The 20,429-nt window shown below is 35.3% G+C and overlaps 2 protein-coding genes across 3 annotated transcripts in view; both read left to right on the plus strand.

The window, feature by feature from the left end:
• The window catches only part of slc38a3a (solute carrier family 38 member 3a), a 55,762-nt gene extending 46,627 nt beyond the window's left edge, over window positions 1–9,135 (plus strand). For both annotated transcript variants that reach the window (XM_048171931.1, XM_048171932.1), the window contains 5 exons: window positions 42–142; window positions 2,377–2,501; window positions 2,924–3,068; window positions 3,642–3,745; window positions 6,741–9,135. In XM_048171931.1, the coding sequence (XP_048027888.1) occupies window positions 42–142; window positions 2,377–2,501; window positions 2,924–3,068; window positions 3,642–3,745; window positions 6,741–6,845 (580 nt within the window). In that variant the 3' untranslated portion in view covers window positions 6,846–9,135. The remainder of the gene's footprint in view (window positions 1–41; window positions 143–2,376; window positions 2,502–2,923; window positions 3,069–3,641; window positions 3,746–6,740) is intronic.
• A 6,351-nt stretch (window positions 9,136–15,486) lies between these two features.
• gnai2a (guanine nucleotide binding protein (G protein), alpha inhibiting activity polypeptide 2a) overlaps window positions 15,487–20,429 on the plus strand; it is a 70,717-nt gene continuing 65,774 nt past the window's right edge. The window contains exon 1 of the mRNA XM_048172670.1: window positions 15,487–16,288. Within this exon, the coding sequence (XP_048028627.1) occupies window positions 16,171–16,288 (118 nt within the window). The 5' untranslated portion in view covers window positions 15,487–16,170. The remainder of the gene's footprint in view (window positions 16,289–20,429) is intronic.

Below are 20,429 nucleotides of genomic sequence, written 5' to 3' on the forward strand. Positions count from 1 at the left end.
TCAGTGTTTTTTGTCATATCCTCATATTTTTCTGATTTCAGCCCAACAAAGACAAAGATGCAACACGTTTCCAACATCTCCATTGCTGTCATGTACATCATGTACCTCCTGGCTGCTCTGTTCGGATATCTGACCTTCATCGGTGAGGCTTATTACCATCATTTCGTCTACTTAAGATATTAAAAACTGAGTACTAAAGAGGCTGTGTACCTGGGAATATGTGTGTTTAAGTTCACCAAACTTGAACAAGACGCAAATAACTATAATGATAAACATAAATATATCGTTTTGAAAAACATTCTAGATATAAAAGAATAGCTATAGCTATAACTATAATGAGGACAGCACAGAGAAACTATATTGTTGAACTCACTATCAGAATGTTTTTTTCCAGCTAAAAAAATGATAAAAACATTGACAGCCAATCAGAATCCATCCTGCTTTAAAGAGCTCAAGCATTTAAAGTAGCAGATGACATCTGCATGCTTAGAATAAACTCTGGACTCTAATATAGTCATCTTTACAGTTATCGTTCTTGGTGTGAACAGGCCTTTATTGAATTGAAAAAGAGTTAGATGTTGCAGATATGAAGGGAACAGAATGCATTGGACTATTTTTAACCAGACAGCGTATCGTAAAATGCTTAAAAATAGTCAGAGGCATGTGTACATAAACCAAAAATGTACAAAACTCTGCAGATGGAATGTAAAAACATGTCCTGTGTGAGAATGAATGTCCTCTAAGAATACTAATAGAAATGCAGATATTGTGCCAGTAAATAGGCATTAAGTCTCAAACTGTTTCCAAGTTTTCAAAAAGTTTAATTTTGTTCATGATAACAGAAGCTAGGCTGTCAAATATATTGTAAATAACATTCCGAGTCACATTTTGCATGTGCTAGGATGGCTAATACAGAATGAATCGAACATCTAGAGGCAGGGGTGAAGAACAAGGCAAAACTGCCATATGTTGCAGAGCATGAAGCAGCAGGGATGGTTAGTTGTTGAAGGTCATTTGGTCATCCAGGACAACTCCCTGCCTTTTTACACATCAGGAGGCAACAGTGTGACTCAGCTGAGATGGAGAGAGTTGAGGAGGTTTTTTTTTTAAAGAGAAGGAGCTGGTGAGATCTGTCAAGATGGATGTGCTGAGTAGTCATTCAAGTTGAGATGTCAGAGTCCCGGTGAGATTAGTGTGACTGCAGTGGTAAAGAGGAAGAAAAGAGAATATTTTCTTATTTTAGACAGAATATTCACCCTCATGTTTCAGAGATTTCTGAGACCTGCTCAGCTAGAGTATTAGCATATGCTTGCTGATGTCACAGATCTAATCATCTGTTTCAACAAATCAGTGTTAGATGCATGGTCATGTTGGAATAGGGTTAGCACTCCATCTAGTGGCCATTGTCCATTAATGAAAACCATTACCACTGTGAACTGGAAAAGAGTAATACAATGGTTCTCATACTGTAGTCAGTAGGTCTGCGAGCTGATTTAGTGATTTAAAAAATTGACATACAATACCATTCAAAAATTTAGGGTTAGTATGATATTTTAATGCTTTTGAAAAAACCAAGGCTGTATTTTTTTCCATCGAAAATACAGTATAAACAGTAATATTGTGAAATATATTACAATAAAACAACTGTCTTAATATATTTTATAATGTAATTTATTCCTGCGACTGGCATTACTCCAGTCGCCAGTGTCACATGATCCTTCAGAAATCGTTCTAATATGCTGATTTGCTGCTCAAGAAACATTTATTATTATCAAAGTTGAAAACAGTTATGCTGCTTAATATTTTTGTGAAAATCACAATACATTTTTTAACAGCATTTATTTAAAATAGATTTTTTTGTAACAATGTCAATGTCTTTTGATTTTCAATGTCTTGTCAATTTAATGTGTCCTTGCCGAATATAGTATTACATATATGAAGTATTTCTTTCAAAATTAAAAACCTTTCAGACCCCAAAATTTTGAACATTACTGAAAATATGTAAAAGAGTTAGATGACAAAAAGTCCCTAGATTGAATGAATCAACTGATTAATCAACAAATAATAATATATTAACTCATTGTATTAACATTCATTTGTGATTAAATGTTTCTGTTTTTTAATTCAGTAAGTGATTCAATTCATTCAATTCGATTCAACTTTTTCGCTAGTAAATATTTGGCTCATTTAGGTTCAATACTGAAAAGTAGCAGTCTATATAATCTCAATATTTATTAAGTCTTTTAGATTTTAGGTGGAAATGGTCCACCAACTGAAAAAGTTTGAGAACTACTGATCTAAAGCATAATTTTAATTATTGTTTAATAAACATTTTTAATTTTATGTTTAAATATAAATGATTCTATTTGTGTGTAGATAAGGTGGAAGCCGAGCTGTTGCACACCTACAGTCGTATTGACCCGTATGACACACTCATCCTGTGCGTTCGTCTAGCTGTGCTGACTGCCGTCACGCTCACTGTACCCATCGTGCTGTTTCCTGTGAGTATTACACACTTACACACAGGTTTGTTTTTGTGAATTGTGGGGACATTGCATAGACGGTTTTTGATGGTTTTTATACTGTACAAACCGTATTTTCTACCCCCCTAGGCTATTCCTAAACCTACCTATCACAGAAAACTGTGCACATTTTTACTTTCTCAAAAAAACTCATTCTGTATGATTTATAAGCCTTTTGAAAAAAGAGGACCTTGTAATACCTATGTCATACCCATGTCATAATACAAATTTGTGTCCTGATATGTCACAAAAACACGCACACGCACACAATATCACATTTTAAGCTTTACAATTTTAAAATAAACTTCATCTTATCCAGTTCCAACTTTGTTAAAGGAGTCAGGATTGGATGACAGGCAGTATCTGATTTCAGTGCTTTGTTATTTAATATCTTTTTTCAGGTAAGGAGAGCAATTCAGCAGTTGTTCTTCGCAAATAAAACCTTCTGGTGGCCACGTCACATTGCCATAGCTGTCAGCCTCCTCACCCTCATCAACTTACTGGTCATCTTCGCCCCAAACATCCTGGGCATCTTCGGGGTCATCGGTAGGTTTGGTGCTCTCGGCTCTTGAGTGATGTTGGATTCTCTATGGGATTCTTTCTTTCTTTTGAAGTTCCATTAGTGTGAAAAGAGCGTGAGAACAGTGTCCGTAAGTGTCGCCATGGCAACCTCAAGGACCTCACATTCGCTTTTATCAGCACATGCATTAAAGTCTCAGACTATAATACTGTACGCACAGTGCCAGTCGTGCATAAATCCACCAGCATTATTAATCACCTTTGGAATGTGTATATAATTATCAACAAAGTCCCATTATGCTTTTCCCTTTATTACATGATAGTTTCTCCTGGTCTCACAACTAACTTGATAACACTAATTGTTTCTCCACTTCATGTGAGTTTGACCTACCTCAGAGAAGAATGGACACTATTGTTCTGTAAGGGCCCGACCACCCTATAACCTGAAAAACCTCTTAATGACTAAGGCTTATGTAACTTCAACTGCTTTAACTAAAGATTTTCTGACACAGTTATGACTTATTCCTGAGGGATGATGTTAGTGAAGGTTTAGGTTTACATTAAGTAAGTAATTGTCTACATGTTTTTATTGTTCCGCAGGTGCCACGTCCGCGCCATGCCTCATCTTTATATTTCCGGCTGTGTTTTACATCCGCATTGTTCCCAAGGAAGAGGAACCTATGCGCTCAGCGCCGAAAATCCTTGTAAGTACTTATGGACATGCTGTATTCGATTCCTCCCCATTCATCCACAGTGGGATCTAGTTTCTTGCCTCTTGTAGGAATGTAGATGCTTTGAAAACTTTCACACCTTTAGACTGAGATTCTCTGAAACTAATCATTCTAAGAGCTTTGCAAATCCCTCGGGTAAATCTTTGGTGTGACCCAAACTATTGTAAACTAGTTCCCCTCGAGTTACAGCAAACTGCAGGAATCTGGAGAGGTTGAGTGAAAAATGAACGTATAATTCTAGTATTTCACTGAAAATTCTAAAAAATACCCAGGTTATAATTCACCCCCATAAATGTATTTTGTGTATATATATATATATATATATATATATATATATAGAAAATGAAAGCTTTTTTAGGGCCATTAAGATGTTTTTTTCATGACAATCAAGCACATTTTCACCCCTCAATTCTCATTGTTTTGTGTAACTGTAAGTATCCAAATATTTAATTTATGCTCATTTTAATAAAAAGATTGTCATGCACATGAAGTCACAATGCAAAAAATAATCTTAATGTTCAAAAAATTTTATTTTATTTTATTTTATTTTATTTTATTTTATTTTATTTTATTTTATTTTATTTTATTTTGACCCAGACCTTTCTTCACCCAGCCATAGCTTTTTAGATCATATACATGTACATGTACATCATGTACACACATATGCCATGTACACACTGTACAGTTCAGACATGACAGCCGCATTTAAATGTGGGAGTGAGTTCCATAAATTATCGTTCCATGTGTATACGGAACACAACTCACTCCTGAAACCGCTATGATTGACAGTGTAGTAACCATAGCAAGGTTCTGGCATCTCGTGTGTTTGCTATCTGTTATTCTGACCAAAGAAATATTACAACGAATTATGTTCAGCTTTTTTAACTAAAACACAGTCGACAGAGGCGTCGTGTTTTGTTTATGCTTGTAAAGGCTGCTTCACAGAGCGCGCTCTCACAGTGTTGCCATGTCCACTTATTATAAGCCTTTTTGGGCTTGTTGTTTAAGCTTGGCTCATAAAACGATCAAGTTTATGGAGTTATTTAAGTGAGCAGGTGTGGGTCGGAATATTTTGGTCTTATTTTCAGCATAAAGCGTTTGGATTTATTTCGGTTTATTGTAGGCATGTTCTTGTTCGTTTTCGAGGAAAATCTGGCAACACAAATGAGTCAAGGCTTGTACAGCTTTCCATGTGATTTCTTGCTCCGCACATAAAGAAGAGAGAAACATTTCTGATGTGCATTTAAATATGTCATGAAAGGCACAATATGTACGATTTTAATATTTAAGAATAAAATTTCCAAAAACCACTAGAAAAGTGTTATATATTTTGTTGACTTGTGTACCTACATTATCCCAGATGTTCCCAAGAATGTTTAAAGGTGCCATCAAACGTTTTTTTACAAGATGTAATATAGGTCTAAGGTGTCCCCTGAATGTGTCTGTGAAGTTTCAGTTCAAAATACCCCATAGATTTTTTTTTAATAAATTTTTTTAACTGCCTATTTTGAGGCATTAGAAATGCGCCGATTCAGGCTGCGGCCCCTTTAATTGCTCGCGCTCTCCGCCCCCTCCCGAGCTCTCGACTCTATCATTGCATAAACTAAGTTCACACAGCTAATATAACCCTCAAAATGGATCTTTACAAAGTGTTTGTCATGTAGCATGTCTAATCGCGTAAGTACAGTGTTTATTTTGATGTTTACATTTGATTCTGAATGAGTTTGAGGCTGTGCTCCGTGGCTAACGGCTAATGCTACACTGTTGGAGAGATTTATAAAGAATGAAGTTGTGTTTATGCATTATACAGACTGCAAGTGTTTAATAATGAAAATAGCGACGGCTCTCTTGTCTCCATGAATACAGTAAGAAACGATGGTAACTTTAACCACATTTAACAGTACATTAGCAACATGCTAACGAAACATTTAGAAAGACAATTTACAAATACCACTAAAAATATCATGATATCATGGATCATGTCAGTTATTATTGCTCCATCTGCCATTTTTCGCTGTTGTTCTTGCTAGTTTACCTAGTCTGATCATTCAGCTGTGCACATCCAGATGTTAATACTGGCTGCCCTTGTGTAATGCCTTGAACATGGGCTGGCATATTCAAATATAATATTTACGTAACAGTCGGTGTTATGTTGAGATTCGCTTGTTCTTCGGAGGTCTTTTAAACAAATGAGATTTATGTAAGAAGGAGGAAACAATGGCGTTTGAGACTCACTGTATGTCATTTCCATGTACTGAACTCTTGTTATTCAACTATGCCGAGGTAAATTCAATTTTCAATTCGATGGCACCTTTAAATCCAGAGAAATAAGCAATTTTTAAAATGCAGCAACTGTGGCATAATAAAAGTTCTGCTGCTCCCAAGACGCATGATGCGCTCGTCTCTCATTAGCAATTGCTCCAGCGGCCTTGTTCCGCTCGCACAGCACTCAGCCCTGCTCTGCTTCATACTACAGTAACGTTAATAATCTCATCCATGAACATGATTTCTGTGAAAAGGACATCTCCCATGATTCCGTGCTCAATCTCGGCGTCATCAAGCTACGCCTTTGTTTCGAATAGGCGACCTCTAGTGGAGAAAAATTACATATTGTGCCTTTAACAACTTTGTTCAGTTTCAGGAGTTAATTCGGTTTTGTAGAATCCTATTGGTACTCCCGTAAATGATTATGTGTACAGAACAGGATCGAATTTAGCTGCAGTGTGTACGTGGCCAATGTGTTTAATTTTAAAATCACACACATGAAAATGGCACAATGCAAAATAAATAAATAAATAAATAAAATCTCAATGTTCTGAAAAAATAGCTTTGTTTTGCATGCAAAATGTATTTCATTTATTTTACTTTATTTTGACACAGACATTTCCTCATAATATGCACCCATCATATTTTTTAGATGAATCACTTTGGCAGTGTTAATAATCTTGCTTCTCTTCTTCTTTTATAGGCTGCTTGCTTCGCCATTTTAGGAGTCCTATTTATGATAATGAGCCTGAGCTTTATCATCATTGACTGGACGTCAGGGAACAGCAAAGGAAACAGTGGTCATTAGACCTCTAATGGTTTATGCTTTTTAATATTAGTTTCGGGTCAGTAGTTGGGGAGGATGCATAATCTCTCACTAGATCAGTCACTAGATTACTAGATTTAGTTGCATTCAATCAATGCATTATTTGGCCTTGTGACCTGCATGTGCTGTAAATGGGGTGTTGACCCATCTCAGGTCGGTATAAATTCCATTTAAAGGCCATTAGATTTCAAAAAGAAGTGGTTGCGGAATGCAGATATTAATTTCATAGCTTGATAAATGTGGAGAAGATGACCAGAACTAGAAAATCAAAGCCCATAATAGTCAGTATGTGCCATAGTAACAGCACATGCAGTCTGCAGGGTTTGCAAACAAAAGGGATTTTGCATTCTAACCAAACAGACTCATCAGCTGGCCCAACCTCCCATCCATTCCTTCATATTATGACCTTTCACCTTTATCCTTTGGCCACATTCAGATTAGAATCACAGTAAGTGCTCAGTTCTGATGGGAGAATTGGTGGTTATTAAAGTGTTTATTTCATCATATCTCATTTTAGATATAGCAATACTCAGTGCAATAGCTGTGAGATATGACACTGAAGGCTGTTTAGAGGCAACGCATGACCTCGTCCAGAATCCAGACTTGATTTGGCTGCAGTCTATTACACAATTTCAAATTTATGCAAATTGTACGTATAGTACAGATGTATATGTCACGTTTTTATATGGATTTATAATGTTTATCCTTTCTACAATATTTAGAGATACATATATTAGCAGATATATGAGCATAAATATATATGATATATATATAGAAAATAGAAGAATATTCCAATCCATCTGGTCTTCTCAAGGTTCTCTATCACATCCCTTTACAATATTTGTGACTATTCAGCTAAAATGCCAACTTTAAAAGATTTAGATCTAAAAAAATGACAGAATTATCCAAGATGAAAGGCACATTTATATATTTTAATGAATACTGCTGATTGCAATGGGAAAGCACAGATTGGAAAGCACAGTTAATCATGGGATCAGTTTGTAAGGATCTCATCTAGGAATCCTACTGACAGACTGATTTTGAAATCTCTGGATTTATATGCAGAGAAAACCAAAAAATAAATAAATAAAACACATTCACAGGGTCTTCTCCTTAATTGGAGAAACAAATATTGTGCATTGGTGCACATAAATGTTTTAGTTACAGCGCAAAATGGCATACATGTGGTAAATGTTGCTCAGTGGAAAGCTGATCGTATTAATGTTTAGCTTCTAGTTTTGCTATTAACCGAACTAGATTCCGGAGATCGGTTCCCGATCATTTGGCGATTATTGAAACCTAAAACTGTAGCACTTTCATTTGAAGCACAACTTCCGCTAAATCACTTGACCTAGTGACCCAGTTACGACTTATGACATAATCATAGATTAATATATTTTGTAGACAGATATATGAACAAAGCCTATGTACTACTAACTGTAAATTGTTTGAAGAAAAAAAACAAAACAAAAAAACAAGTAATGTGTGGATGTCTAACATGGTACATGATTATTTTAATCTTTGTAATTGAAACTCGTTATCCTAAATACTATAAATCAAGCACTTACTGGCCCATAATGATCTAAATGGTAACACTGTGGTGTTTTATTGTGTGTGTATGTGTGTGAATGTGCGTTCTCTCCTCTTTAATGCGTACGGAGAAAGAATATTTCAGTCAGTGAATGTACTGTAATGGACTATAAGATGTCTAAATGAGATGTGCATTTAAATTGTGGTACTTTTTAATTCATTTTGTCTGTTTAATTAATGTTTAATGGATAGAGCAGCCACACATAAATAAATCATCATATCTGTGAACCAGTATCAGCATAATTACATATCTCGATATCTTCTTTCAGTGTTTTAAATGTCCCTAGTCCCTGTCAGACAGCAAAGCACTGCAGTATATTCCAAATTACAATCTACAATTAAAAAAAAAAAAAAAAGCATCCTTGTTTATCATGGCCAGATGCTTCATTTCCCCTCTGTGCTGTTTTGGATATACCGAGAGTAATGAATGATTTACTGATTAAATATGTGTGTATGAATTCTGAAGTGCATCAGTGAAATAACCCATTGAGATCATTGTTCATTTTTTGGTAAAGAAGCATATAATTGTATGTTCTGGTGATGGTGACATGTTGTCAGTAGTGGTGTAATGGCCTCACACACCAATGTGGTTTCTCAAGCACAAAAGTGTCCCATTGTTTTAGCAATGTGTGTTAATGTGTGTTTACAAGCCTGAGAACTAAATGTGCCAGTTGTTAAAGAATTGCCAGTATCTGTCTTTATCTAATGGCTCAAAATGATTCCTGATTGCTGAACATGAGTTTGAAGCAAAGTAGAAGCATTTCACTCCAAAATCAGAAGACATATATATATATATTACTGTATTGTGTAGAAGAGTATTGCGAGCTAGAGATCGAGTGAGCGAGTTTATTACCTGCATTCAGATTTAGCATTTTCCTTCAGGTCAGTCCTAGTATGTTCATAATAAGAAATTCTGTTTAAATGACCGCTGCAATATCTTGTCCTTTTAACAGTTAAGGGGTTTTCCCGTGACTGACAGCGCTAGTCAAAGCATTTGTCAGTTGTGTCTTGTTCAGTGTTCACAACAATTCAGTTTTTTCAATGTAAAAGTCTTCGCTACTGACTGACACCCTCATAAAGACAGTCTTTGCCGCCATCTAATGGTGTAATAATGTAACTTTTGTTGCTGTTCACGGTCAGGGACTATTTTTTCCGGCGGAAGGAAGGCTTTTAGTGATTTTACTTCATGAAAGCTGCATTGATACATATATTTTTTGGCTTTAATATTTGTATTGTGCGGTAACCGTTTTATAAAAGCAATAAGGTACTCGAGGCTGGTGCTGTATCGTGAATAAATCACGGCTGAAGGGAGTTGTTAGGCACAACGTGAAGCGTCTCGTACCTTATTTCTTACATACAGTACAGTCCAAAAGTTTGGAACCACTAAGATTTTTAATGTTTTTAAAAGAAGTTTCGTCTGCTCACCAAGGCTACATTTATTTAATTAAAAATACAGTAAAAAACAGTAATATTGTGAAATATTATTACAATTTAAAATAACTGTGTACTATTTAAATATATTTGACAAAGTAATTGCAAAGCTGAATTTTCAGCATCGTTACTCCAGTCTTCAGTGTCACATGATCCTTCAGAAATCATTCTAATATGCTGATTTGCTGCTCAATAAACATTTATGATTATTTTCAATGTTGAAAACAGTTGTGTACTTTTTTTTCCAGGATTCCTTGATGAATAGAAAGTTCAAAAGAACAGCATTTATCTGAAATACAAAGCTTCTGTAGCATTATACACTACCGTTCAAAAGTTTGGGGTCAGTAAGAATTTTTATTTTTATTTTTTTGAAAAGAAATTAAAGAAATGAATACTTTTATTCAGCAAGGATGCATTAAATCAATCAAAAGTGGCAGTAAAGACATTTATAATTTTACAAAAGATTAGATTTCAGATAAACACTGTTCTTTTGAACTTTCTATTCATCAAAGAATCCTGAAAAAAATTATTGTACACAAATATTTTGTACAATTGTACACATTAAATGTTTCTTGAGCAGCAGATCAGCATATTAGAATGATTTCTGAAGGATCATGTGACACTGAAGACTGGAGTAATGATGCTGAAAATTCAGCTTTGCCATCACAGGAATAAATTACTTTGTGAAATATATTCAAATAGAAAACAGTTATTTTAAATTGTAATAATATTTCACAATATTACTGTTTTTACTGTATTTTTAATTAAATAAATGTAGCCTTGGTGAGCAGACGAAACTTCTTTTAAAAACATTAAAAATCTTAGTGGTTCCAAACTTTTGGACTGTACTGTGTGTATATATATATATATATATATATATATATATATATATATATATATATATATATATATATATATATATATATATGCAAACTGTAGGAATGATGCTGAAAATTCAGCTTTGCATCATAGGAATAAACTACATTTTAAAATAGAAAACAGTTATTTAATATTTTATAATTCACAATATTACTGTTTTTATTGTGTTTTTTATTTAATCAAATTAATGCAGCCTTGGTGAGCATAAGAGACTTTTTTCAAAAACATACTGACCCCTATATATATATATATATATATATATATATATATATATATATATATATATATATATATATAGATAGATAGATAGATAGATAGATAGATAGATGGTTTCTTCTGAATTTGGAGTGAAATTTCACCGAGAGAGAGAGAGAGCTATTGCTGATGATTTTGGTTGAGTATTTGACTCCTGTCTGATGTATCCACTGCATAAATGAATGATTTTATGATGAAGGTAGTTAACCAGTAAGATCTTATTAACTTACTATAATATAGCATAAAGTAGAAATCTTTAGTATCGAAGATGAACCATGCATAAATACTGTTCCCTTTATAGCAGTACAATCCGTGATTGCTGCAACTAGAGCATTAGCAGCGGTGAACAAGAAACTGCCCTGACCAACAAAATCCCCCATAATGCTGTGCTTCCGCCCCCTGACTTTCACACGCACAGCTTTTGTAGCTTCTGAGCTGACGTCTGGGCTGACAGCAGCATTTTTTAAGCACCTGCAGATTGTATGATCTCCAAATCTGCAAGGATTCACAACGTAGCAGAAGGGGGAAGCGTTTAATTGTCTTTTTAGCAGTTGTGTACTTGTGTCCAGTCAGCGTGATGTTTCCCTTGTGATGTAATGAAAGTGTCATCTGTTTGTAACAGTTTATATGAATTCATTACTTACATGGCAGCATTTATAAATAATGTACATAAATGTAAACCCTTTATATTATAAGCACATCTATAGTTTATATATTGTAAATAGTCAGATGATGTTTAGTCTGATGATTAAAACGTAATAATTTTTAAAAATGCTTTTTAAAAAGCCAGTTTATGTCTTTATTTTCTTTATTCTCAGTATCAAGTACATTGCTGGCAGTTCATGTACTGTAAACAATGTTAAAATAAAAAAGAATAAATAATATTCATTCTTTCTCGGTTCAGTCTTGACAGCTGTATTTCTCATATTCATGTGTGTTTATATGATGTCTCTGTGGCTCATTGAACATGTGAATAAATGCATTTACATAGCCTTTTTTGCAGATCTATCTAAAACAGCCACACTTCACTAATTGCAGGTTGAGAGTGTGTTTAAAGGGCACAGCCCTCTGAAAGCAGAAATGACATTTCTAGTTCCTGGGATCAAACCTGCAGATTTTTTCTTCCACCACCAGCAACCGCCTCTTTTGTCTCTTTCCCTTCTTGCTGATTGTCCACTTAAGTTTAAAGCTGTTTATGTCAAAACAAAATCTTGCCTCGAAGCAGCAGTTCCCTGAAAACGTTCACACATTGTTTCTTCTTATCTGAGAGAAAATGGGCAATTTTATGAATAATCTAGGCTATTTAAACCCATCCAATCTGATAGACACAATGAATTCCAAAAAGATAAATCTGTTTTAATGTATAATGTAATAGCGTTAAAACAATCAATAGTCAAGAATAAATCAATAATACACTTTAATTAAGGGTTAACTGAACAATATACTGAATTTACAGGAAAAATAAATAGGCCTAATTCGACACTGGGCTGGTATCAAATGTGTAGTGTGAATTTAAGACACATGGGGGCGCAGTGAAACACAGAGACGGCTCTATCTCTCTGTCGTAATGGTGTTTGCTTTAGCCAAACGATGGAAACACACTCCATATGGAAAAATCATTGCGACCATTTACTTTGAACAAGGTTTCATCTCCTGCCTAAGCACAAATCATACAGAACACATGCTGCAATCAGTGCGTCAATATTGACATAAGTCTCAACAAAAGAGATTTCTAACATGGGCCCTAAAGAATGTCATTTGTCATTGGACGGCAAACAAGAGAAAGCTACCACAGCACACTGGCCATTTTGTCCTCCACTAAATAGTTATTCTTATAGCCTAATAAATAAATAAATAAGCAAGCACAATTATTATTTATATTTGCGCATTGGCAGATGATTTTAACCAAGCAACATATATTTTATCAGTTCATTTCTTCACTGGGAATCAAACCTTGACCTTGGCATTGCTAGCACGTGCCTGTTAAAATAAAAAATAAAAAAAGTAAACAAACAAAATTATTATCTACACTTATGCATTGGCAGATGCTACATTCTAAAAAAAAATGGTGCTATTTAGTACTAAAAGTGGTTCTTGGGCTCATAATCAGGGGAACCACTTTAAGTGTTGTATAGCACCAAATCTTGGTGCTTCAGTGGTTCTTCACCGTTTTTTTGGGGTAGAATGAGGTGCTATATAGCACCTCTGCTGAATACAGAACCTGTTAAGCCCCTGTATGGTTCTTCAGCGGTTCTTCAGTGGTTCCTTGGGGGGTGTTTAAGGTGCTATATAGCACCACTGCTGAACCAGTTAAGCCCCTTTAAAGGTTCTTTATGAGCCAAAGAACCACTGTTGGTGCTGTTTAGCACTATTTTTGTTGAAGAAATAAAATGCGATATGGCACCTCTTGGGTTCTACATAACACCATTTGACAAAGGTGCTGTAGAGCACCTTCAAACTTTAAAGATATGGTGCTACATAGCACCAAAAGTGGTTCCCCTATGAATACGAGCCAAGAACCACTTTTTTTTTTTAGAGTGTATCACACTCAAAAATAAGCCTTTTTTAAGATTTACAGATTTCAATTGTAGAGTAAAATTCCATCAAATTGAATTGAATAATCCTTACATATTCATATTATGAATTAGGAATTTAAAATGGATAAAAAAATAGAGCTTAAAACATTTTGTATAAATATTAATGAAACAAGGGTGGACCATTTAGTTTGTGTGATTTGTAGTCATAAATGTAAACATATTTTCTTTGTTTTTTATTTAATTTACGAATACGAATCACAAACCGAAATGGTCCATTTCCTTGTTCCATTAAGATGTTTTATTAAGCTCTATTTTTTTTACTCATTTAAAATTTTTAATTCATAATATGAATAGTATGTAAGGATAATTTTACTATACAATTGAAATTCGTAAATCTTAAGGCGAGACACCCCAGGTTAATAGGGTAAAAAAATAACTATAGATATCACCATACTTCCCCTGGTTGATTACATAAAAATTGCAAACATTTTTTGTATTACAAGTTTTCTAAAATGTTATGTTTAAATATGCAAATGAGGTGTTATCTAATTAAGTATGCACTAATTTGCATTTCTAGAACAAAAATCTGAATATTGGATGAAGTCAGGTTAAAAATTCTTGTTTAATTTTTTGGACATATTAAATTCAAAGGTTTTTACATAGGAAATTTTGGATATCTCTTTTTTATCACTCCAAAAATCAGAAAATACTATCAACAGCCACCATTTTTTTAGGAATAAAATGTTGTATAAAATCCGGCAAATTATATATCAACAAATCCCCCTGTAAAAACCTTCAGAATATAAATAGATGGGAATAAAACTGTAAAGTTTAATGTATGTAAGTTCTGCTGAAGTGGAGATTTGTGACTCAGAGCAGGAGAAAAAACTCATTTTGAGAAAATGGCCTTTAAAGATATGTACTGAAATTGAAATCTACAGACGCAAATAGATAAAGTGCTATAAAACATACACTTAAAATTGCATTTTGGATGTTTTCTTTCCACCAGTCTGAAAAAACACTTTATGAAAAGCCAAAAAACGCAAAATCTCAAAGGTGCATGAAAAAACAGTGTTTTGCCTGTAGTGTCCCCCCTTACACTGCTTCAGGAAGATTCAGAGCACAAATGAATCAGTGTATCGAATCTGCTGTTCGGAGCACCAAAGTCACGTGATTTCAGCCGATGGCAGTTTGACATGTGATCTGAATCATGATTCGACACACTGATTCATTTATGCTCCGAATCTTCCTGAAGCAGTGTTTTGAAATCGGCCATCACTAAATAAGTCGTTATTTTGTTTTTTTTTGGCGCACCAAAAATATTCTCGTCGCTTTATAATATTAATATTGAACCACTGAACGAACATGAACTGATTTAAATATGCTTTAGTACCTTTATGGATCTTGAGAGAGGAAGTGTCATTGCTCCCTATGGAGGCCTCACGGAGCCATCGGATTTCAACTAAAATATCTTAATTTGTGTTCCGAAGATTATCGAAGGTCTTATGGGTGTGGAACGACATGAGGGTAAGTAATAAATGACAGAATTTTCATTTTTGGGTGAACTAACCCTTTAAAAAAAGTAATTTGCTTAAATTGTATCAGTTCATGCTTTAAATAAATAATTACCACATTTAAAAAGAAATGAATATTTGAATGTAGGCTTCTGTAAACTGGCATACTCTGACTGTAATTAATATTTTTCAATGTTGGTTATTGGAGTACATTTTACAAGAAAATACATTTTTAGTCTTTATACTTCAGAATTTCGTGTTTAATTAAATGTGTTTTCTTGCCGTTTCCTTGTAATTAATTGTGAAAATTTACTAGCAATTTCTGATTTTTTTTTGCGTACTGCGGGAAAACTACATTTCCCATGAGCACCCGCGGTGGGCGTGTCCGCGAGGGGCTGGCTGGCAATGCGCGAGGAGCCCAACAGTTCTAAACTGTCTTCTGCTGTGTGTGGCAGAGAGCAACTTCTTCTCAGCAGACTGGGGTGTGGCGGCTTAGAAAACACTCAAAGAAATCAGAGACCGTTCAACCTTAGCTGCCTAACGGCGCATATTATTCAAAACCATCGGCGATCCCTGAACGGACTAACCGAGGAAAACATCGGGGATTTTTGCATTTTCTGATTCATTCAGTTTGTCTCATCGATCGGCTTGCTTTTTTTTTTATCCATGAGGGGTTGATCTCAACTTTTATTTTTTGCGAACTTTTTTTTTTGGATATGTGGATATAAGTTTTCCCCCTCCCTATTCGCGTGATGTAAAACTCCAGCGTCTGGCTACTTGGTTTCTCCTGGGAGCTTTAAACGTCAACAGTTTCCAGGTGTTGTTCTGATCTCAGTCACAGATATAAATTCATCTCTTTTTTTTCCCAAACCCCCCCAAACATCTTTTGGGCGCATAAAATATCAGTTTTGGATCTACTAAGTGTCTTAAGGACATTTCCTTTCCTTGGACTTGAGGCAGTCATTTTTTTCAAAGCCAAAAGAGGAAGTTAGTCACGGAAGACTAAAATATCCAGTCGCTTTAAAAGGGTAATACCTTTTATTTTTTTTCTCCTAAATCTATACTCATAAATCCGTAGCCCTGAAGCGCGCATTCGGAACCATGGGCTGTACCGTGAGCCAGGAAGATAAAGCCGCGGCCGAGCGGTCCAAAATGATTGACAGGAATCTGCGCGAGGACGGCGAGAAAGCCGCCAAAGAAGTGAAACTGCTGTTGTTGGGTGAGTGACGAATCACAGATAACGGTCAGCGACTCGTTGCTGTAAAACATTACATTTATAAGCACTTTATCACATTAGTAAGTGTCAGTGTGATTCAAGAACTCATTTTAAACGTGTTTGAGATGGAAAGGGAGATATTCTTGCGAAGTGTGAAGGCAGGTTTCTAGGTAATATAACGTTATGTGTGCCAGGTTTCCTCCTCAGGTGTGGCCTGCGAGAAACTGTCAACGGATTTGAAGAAAATGTCAACTAGAGCAAGCGTTTACTTGTTTAGCAATTTATACTTTTATAATTCGTGTTTTTCAGTTATTTTTTTACTCAAAATATGGCCTGAGGCATGTACAAAATTTGTTGAGGTAAACATTTGAAAAGCCCAAGTGTTTGATATGATGACGGTCATTTTTGGCACTTAACAAGTTAGTATTATTGCTTCACAAAGCTAAAAGTTTGGACACGCCTACTCTTTCTGTATTTATGATTATTTCCCACATGTTCGAGTAACCCAGGTGAAACAAAAGTACACTTCTATAATATATTTAAAGTGCTCTATTTTTGTGCACTAATTTTGTACTTAATATACTAAAAATTCTTCTTTAGTACTACTTAAGATCATCTTAAGAACATCTAAGTGTACTCAACTGTGCTATTTTGAGACGCCATGAAATATGAACTAAAATGTGCTTTTAATATACCATCTCTGTATTTAAAAAATATATTTAGCTACCGCTTATAGTACATTTGAACCCATAGTGTACTACAAGTGGTAGCTAAATATATATTTTTAAATGCAGAGATAGTATATTAAAAGCACATTTAAGTTCATATTTCATACTGTCTCAAAAGTGCACAAAAATAAAGCACTTTAAGTATATTATAGAAGTGTACTTTTTTTTTCACCTGGGAATAGTAAAGGCATCAAGCTTAAATGCCACAAATGTTTTAATATCTGGCCCGAATCATCTATTGTAAGCTCAAAAAGCTATATAAGACCCCGAGGACACAAATTCACTGTATGTGTGAAACTTTCCCAATCACAGAAAAACAGATGTATGTTGTAGATTTGGGTTATTTCAGTGTGACTGAGGGGAGAGGTTGAGGGAATGTTTTGACAGTGCCTGTGATCACTCTCAACATCCCTTGTGGTGCAGCATGGCCACACACACTCATACTCAGCATGCACTTTGGCCTGGTCCGAAGTGTGTTTTGACAGAAATGCAGGAATTCTGTGGGGGGATGTTTTTGGAAGGCTTAAAGCCCAAACAGAAGCCTGGAACATGCACCCTGAACCAAAGAAAGTGTTTGGCAGGAGTTGTGTATTGTACTGCTTTGCGTGTTTGCTAAGGACTCTTGCTGGGAAATGAAATACTTGGTGTGGAGCTTTTTATTGTGAGTTCTAAAGCCTTTTGAATTTTACTTTATGAACTCAGAAAATTGCTTTGGCATACCACTGCATTGACTTAAAAAAAAAAATACATGTGAGGGAGACAAGGTTGTGCACAGCAGTTTTTGGATTTGCAACTCTCTCACATTTTATATGATTCAACTCTCTCACATTTCATGTCAAACAAAACCTGTTAGTTATCTTTCATAATGGTGTTTGTCCCTCAAACACCAGCAAGATTTCAAGCAGTGTCCAAAATTAACTCTTTAGTGGTGGGTGGATTTAAAAAGATAGGATATATATATATATATATATATATATATATATATATATATATATATATATATATATATATATATATATATATACACACACACACACACACACACACACACACACACACACACACACACACACACAGAGAGAGGCATTAAACTTGCCATTTGTCTGAATCATTTTAGTGTATTTTTATCCCATCGACAATTGAATTATTTTGTTTTTCCTTCCATATGTATGATAAACACTTGTATCATTATATACAAGATGAGCCATTTTCCATGCCAGTCACAAAAACCTGAAAACACATTTTGATTTTGTTCCAGATATTTTTTTTTGTTTTGTTTTGGTATCTTTATGTGAGAAATATTCCCCATATGTGTTATGGAGAAAAGCTTTAGGTATCAGATATAAGTAATAAATTTGGACCCCAATTTTAGGCCCCAATCCTCAGAACACCTACTCAGTTAAGTAACCGTGAACAATCCTAATAATGTTTCCCCTGTCAGTTACTACATTTAATTGTAGATCTCAGTGGACTGTGCTCTAATAGCATACGTGGAGAGTAAACACTAGGTTGGGGATTTGAGTCACTGTCTGAGGAGGTTTTTAATGACGCACATCTAGACAAGTCACTTCCCACTTTGAAAGTAACGAGTTACAGCGTTGAACAGAATTGTACATACTAGTTGCTAGGGCACATACAATCTAATTCCCCAGAATCACCACCAGATTCTCAAAATGATTGCGTTTTTAATCCCAAAACTACTTGTAATGCCAGGATAAGACCTCTGGTTTGGAAATGTTGGTTGAGTTTGGAAAAGACATGGTCATTCTCACACAGGCCGATGTCTCAACCTTTGTTCCACCCCTCTGGTCTTTCCAAATTCAAACTTTTGGTTCAGAGGGGAGTGTTGCTTTGCTTAGATGGATGATGGACTATTTTTAGCTTGAGGCAGATGTAGGGAAAAGTTGTATTTCCAGGCTCCCAGAGCTCTGAGTTAAAGGAATAGTTCACCCAAAAATGAAAATTTTGTCATTACTTAGTCACCCTCAAGGGTGTATGGGTTTCTTTCTTCTGTTGAACACAAAAAGAAGATATTTTAAAGAATGGTGATAATCAAACAGTTGACGGCACCCATTGACTTCCATAGTAGGAAAAAAAAAATACTATGGAAGTCAACGGGTGCGATCAACTCTTTGGTTACCAACATTCTTTAAAATATCTTCTTTTGTGTTCAACAGAAGAATGAAACTCATACATGTTTGGGACAACTTGAGGGTGAGTAAATGATGACAGGATTTTCATTTTTAAGGCCTTTAACTTTACCTCCTCTAAATGTCTTTCTGAAACTTGGTTAACAATAAGATGGTGCAGATTTTTTTTTGTTTGTTTGTTTTTGTTCCTCTTAATTCCAGGAATGATTCTTTAGCTGGGCTTACCCTTTAAGTTTCCTGAACTTTGATCAAATTTAATCTTTCACAGTGAATTCCAGCACATTGCTGTTTATTTATTCTACTCCTGGATTGTTCTAACTGCCTTTTGTTTTCCACTTTTACTGGCAGAGGGAAATATTCATCAGTGCTTTTGTACTCATCACCTTCGATGCACAGACATGTCTGAACATCTCCAGACTTTTGCTTGCAGCATGAGTGTACTGCTTTAATTTTTACTGTGCTAAATGCATAAAAAAAGTAATGTAAAAGCAATAATATTTCATGTTTAAATTAATTTGGTAAATTATTTTGGAGTCCCTGCACTGTAGCCAATAATTTTACTCTTATCAAATTGCAAAAGATCCATGCAGAACGTAGTGAAGCATGCATATGCATCTGTGATGCTTCCCTGAACCCATTTAACAGGTTTGACAGAACCTGTTGAACTGATTCGTGCTTTCGCCTCTTTGCTTTAGCCATTGGGCTTAATAGCGTTGATGGTGATAAATAGAGCGTGGATAACTCCCAGAACACAATCGCTCATCCTGTGTGCATTTTTTTCTTTCTTTTTTTCACACTCTTACTGTACCGACAGATAAATGCCGACAGGCATTTGGCAAAAGGCCCCAGAACAAACAAACAGACACAAAAACCCATCAAGCTCTTTTCGGCTGGAAAGATGACTGTAAACTGGCACTGTGTTGCTCTCTCCTGTCATCATGTCTGTAACGGTCCTTCACCACATGGAAATCACGTTTTGCATTTACACACCTTATTTGCCTTCTCTGTTGATCGCTTAGTGGAAAAAGCCGGCCGGTCTGTTTGGGGATCCGCTGTCAAGGGTCTAAAGGCAGGTTATATGCATCGGGCCCCAGATAATTATGCTTATAATTAGTTGCAAAAATGAGCTGATTTATTGTGTTAGGTGGTGTATAGTTATAATGTAGGTTTGAAGGTCTCCACTGTATGATTATAGTCTGAGGTAATAGCAGGCTGTGTGGATGTGGGTGTGTGTGTGTGTGTGTGTGTGTGTGATCTCTTACTGCT

Source organism: Megalobrama amblycephala, linkage group LG21, assembly GCF_018812025.1.
Source record: "Megalobrama amblycephala isolate DHTTF-2021 linkage group LG21, ASM1881202v1, whole genome shotgun sequence".
NCBI classification, from domain to species: domain Eukaryota; kingdom Metazoa; phylum Chordata; class Actinopteri; order Cypriniformes; family Xenocyprididae; genus Megalobrama; species Megalobrama amblycephala.